The sequence below is a fragment of the Neltuma alba genome, unplaced genomic scaffold (genome assembly GCF_004799145.2).
Source record: "Neltuma alba isolate B1F8T4 unplaced genomic scaffold, ASM479914v2 tig00003622_pilon, whole genome shotgun sequence".
Classification (NCBI taxonomy): Eukaryota; Viridiplantae; Streptophyta; class Magnoliopsida; order Fabales; family Fabaceae; genus Neltuma; species Neltuma alba.
The window spans coordinates 157,797-162,071 of record NW_021633358.1 but is presented as its reverse complement, the minus strand read 5'-3'; the positions used below and the strand labels follow the sequence as shown (position 1 = coordinate 162,071).

General features: G+C 38.7%; 1 protein-coding gene across 1 annotated transcript; it reads left to right on the top strand.

Annotated features, from left to right (window-relative positions):
• Positions 1-2,052: 2,052 nt before the first annotated feature.
• On the top strand, positions 2,053-3,290 carry LOC114742054 (subtilisin-like protease Glyma18g48580). Its single transcript, XM_028930305.1, has 3 exons — positions 2,053-2,508; positions 2,828-2,922; positions 3,026-3,290. The coding sequence occupies exons 1-3, from the start codon at positions 2,053-2,055 to the stop codon at positions 3,288-3,290; spliced, it is 816 nt and encodes a 271-aa protein (XP_028786138.1).
• The last annotated feature ends 985 nt before the right edge of the window (positions 3,291-4,275 follow it).

Here is a 4,275-nt window from a genome sequence, read left to right as displayed (position 1 = left end):
GTGTTAACATATATGATATATCAGTGAAAAGAGGCATGAGTAACTGAAGGGGAGCTCTGTTGTGTCATTAGTCATGAGAGCTTCAGAGGTTGTGCAAGAGTTTGCCATGCCCAGGTTTGATGAATGTATAAATGAGGCAAAATAAAAGAAAAAGTTCAAATCTTTCAAGCTTTTAGTCACCTTTTAGAAGAAATTAAATGTTATTGAGAAGGCTAGGCCCCAGGAAAAAAAAGAAGAAGAAAAAGAATGTCAACACGAAGGGTGCACCCTAACAGGATAAACAATTATACCTTTGGTTCAAAATATAAGTATCAAATAATTAAATTACACCATTCAAAAAGTTAAAATCGGTTTAAAACAATAAATATGTAAAAAAAAAAAAGAAACTTATTTTTCTATAATACCCTTAGTTATGGGGAGAGTAATTTGAAGAAAGAATGAATGAAAAAAAAAAAAAAGATTACAGATACATATAATGAATTAGGGGTAAAAATAAGAAAAATGCATTAAATGATCAGAAAAATTCAAATTGATGCTCACAAAAAAAACCAACATTTTTCAAAGATTTGATGCTTATATTTTGAACCGGAGGGAGTGTCAGATTAGTGGTAAAAAAGGCTTACAAAGGGGAAATATTAAAATTATTAGCAATATGGACGCATTTGGAAACTCATATGCCAGCACAAGAAGAAATGAATCACACAAGTTGCAGATTGTTTAATGAACAAATTGCCTTGAATTGATAATGCTATTTTACACAATACAAATTGGAGGCTTAAGCCTACTGTAAAAATTGCAAAACCCACAGGCTTTCATTTAAAACCAGCCAGCAACCTTCCTCTCTAACAATCCATGTGTATAAATCAATGTTTATGCTTCAGCTACAGGAAAATTTCATGAGATGACTCAAATAAGTCATCTGTCAACTAGCAATAAAAGTTTTAATAATAATGCACAGTAATAAATTACACAGTCAGTTTCCCTGACAATATTTGAACCAAAATTAACAGCCACAGCTAGACAGCAAAATTCCAGCGTACCAAGTACCAGAGGACAACTCAGATGAGATCAAGGGGCAGTGTAGGAAGAGCAGCATGAGACACTGTCTTCAAAATGACAAAGCTTGGAAATATACCGTATTAAAAGAAGGTCTTACTCCCCTGTTACTTTCTTTCACAAAACTGTTTAGCAACATGTGCCAAGTGACTTCATTAGGTATAAACCCATTCTCCACACCTCTATATAAAAGTATACATGCTTCAATAAACAAACCCTCCTTGCAGTGCCTATGTATCAGTGTGTTATATGTAATAGCATCAGGACATATTCCTTCATCCTGTAACCTGTCAAAAAGGTTTAGAGCCTCCTGAACATGACCGATTTTGCAGAGACCATTGCTGAGGGTATTATACGTCACTATATCAGGCATCAATCCACGATGGATCATATCCCGAAGAAATATAAGCGCATCATTTACTTTTCCAATTCTACATAAGGCATTGATCAAAATATTGCAAGAGATGATGCTAGGAAAAATCCCTTTACCAAGCATCTCCTCAAACAATTTCAATCCTTTTCCAATAGCCCCCACTTTGCAGAAAGCTTTGATAAGGCCATTGTATGTAATATTGTCTAGTGGGCACCCTCTAAATAGCATTTCATCAACAAGTTTAAGCGCTTGCTTAATTGAATCTTTTCCAAGAAATGCGTGAATCAATATGTTATATGTTACAGTGTTGGCAATTACACCCTCCAAGAACATGTCGCGATACAACTGCAAGGAAGTGGCGTGGAGGATCAAGATGCGAGCTTTATAGTCTGACTGGCCCACGTAACATAACCCTGTGCAACAGGTTTGATCAGTACTTGAGCTTTTAGTATTAGACATTATGATATGTACAAAGTCTAAACTGAACAAAAACGTTGAGATAACGGATGATTTGGTCTGCATGAGTATGAAATAGGAAGCTGATTGGAGCAAAAACATTTTATAAAGGCTACGTGGTACAACACGGGAGCCTTGGCCTCACAAGTGGTATCAGTGCCCGTGACATGGTTGGACATGGGACCCACACCCTCTCGACAGCAGGTGGCAACTTCGTCCGAAACGTCAGCGTTCTCAACAAAAATGGAACAGCCAAGGGAGGATCTCCCAGAGCTCGTCTCGCAGTGTACAAGATCTGTTGGGGTCGTCACAGTGCAGAGGACTGCACTGATGAAGATCTGATATCTGCTTTTGACCAAGCCATCGATGACGGCGTCGATATTCTCTCCGTTTCCGTTGGTGGGAGTACTGTGCCAAATGTGAATGACATGTTGACCAATGGAATCTCCATAGGATCCTTCCATGCGGTTTCCAGGGGAATCATCGTTGTCGCCTCTGCCGGTTACGAGGGACCAGAACTTCAGACCATGGCAAATGTGGCACCGTGGATCTTCACTGTTGCTTCTGGCTTCATGGACAGGGACAGCAACAATATTACTCTTGGTAATGGCCAGACCATTAAGGTTCGTATTGCTTCTCTTCTTTTGATAATTAGGATTAAACCCATTTCATGTCTTTTACTATTGAGTCCAGTCACATTAATCCTTGTCAACAGTCCATGTCAGCCTACTCAACACTGTTAACACCACATTAGCCTTATAGAAACCAACATTTTGGATAGCATGAGGATGAAAAACAACAGGGAAAAAAGATATATAGACTAAAACCAGAATTCATTAGAAGTATTAGGAACCTGGAATGGGTTGAACCGCTATAGTAATTACATATCGATTTTGTTTGGTTTTCCCCTCTCCAAATTGATCTGCCTGTGGGTGTAACCAGGGAACAAGTCTTGCCACAAACTCCACATCTCAGAGATTGATTCCTGTGGTCATTGCTGGCAATGTCGGGCTTCCCAATGCAACATTTCAAGATGCGTAAGAATGAATTAATGTTTCACATATTCATGATGTTGTCTCTTTGTATTAATCTGTCGTATGTTTCTCTCCTAAGTACGAATAATACTCCTGTATGTTGCAGTCAGCTTTGCAAAATCGGAACCCTTGATCCTCGCAAAGTAAGGGGTCGCATATTAGTATGCCAAAGAGGAAGGAGCCTGAGGCCTGTGGAGAAGGGTCAAGAAGCAAAGCGTGTAGGTGCATTGCAAATGATTTTACAAAATGATAAGCAATTGAACACACTTACAGCTGATCCTCAGGTTGTTGGAGCTTCCAATATTCCTCAAGGTGGAGGTCAGAGTGAGAGTAAAAATATAAGGAACTCGTATTTTGACAGAAACAAGTAATTATCATACATGTTTAACATTTGCCAAACCTTTTGGAATTGCTCTCAAAATATTTTCAAAACAAGTAATTATCATACGCATATTGCAGGAGCCCGGTTGCATTCATGAATAATGCAAAAACATTTATACCAATAAGGCCGGCTCCAAGAGTTTCTGCATTCTCATCGAGGGGACCTAACTTGATTCTTCCCTCAATCCTCAAGGTTACCTATCTATTCTCACAGAGTCTTACTCCCTCGGTCATTAAATATATATTGTAATTCTCAACATTTTCTTCTTCTTATTCTTCTTCATAGCCCGATGTAACTGCACCAGGCCAGGGTATAATTGCTGCTTATTCATCTGCTGCAAGTCCCACAAACCTAGATTCAGATGAAGCTCGCTTTGACTATAATGTTCTATCCGGAACTTCCCAGGCGTGTCCTCATGTTGCTGGCATTGTTGGTCTTCTCAAAACTCGCCATCCTAGTTGGAGTCCTGCCATGATCAAGTCAGCAATCATGACCACTGGTATGACATCTATCAGTCTGTTTTCATGTCCACAATATGATTTCTTTCTTTTTCTAATAATTGTCAAAAACTATGTTTTGTTATAGCAAGCATACTGGATAACACCAATAGACCACTTAAGGACGAACAAGATGGTCGAGTAGCAACTCCATTTCATTATGGCAGAGGCTATGTCAAACCAAACATTGCAATGGACCCTGGACTTGTTTATGATCTCAAAACTTCTGATTACCTCAACTTGTTATGCTTTTCTGCTTATGAGGGAATAATAATTGAATCCATTAATAATAATAAGCCATACAAATGCCCAAGGTCTTACAGACTAGAAGATTTCAACTACCCTTCAATCACATTGCCTTTTCTGGGTATGAAACTTACAAATTTAACCCGTATAGTCACAAATGTTGGGCCTCCAAGCACATATACTGTAAACGTGAAAGCCCCTAGAGGAGTTAAGGTTGTTGTTGTTCCATCA

Bases quoted from the DNA above. Each gene is read 5' to 3' on its own strand.
- LOC114742054 (XM_028930305.1), top strand. From the start codon at position 2,053: ATGGTTGGACATGGGACCCACACCCTCTCGACAGCAGGTGGCAACTTC. The intron at 2,509-2,827 runs GTTCGTATTGCT...GGGTGTAACCAG, and splicing joins GTAATGGCCAGACCATTAAG to GGAACAAGTCTTGCCACAAA. The intron at 2,923-3,025 runs GTAAGAATGAAT...TGTATGTTGCAG, and splicing joins AATGCAACATTTCAAGATGC to TCAGCTTTGCAAAATCGGAA.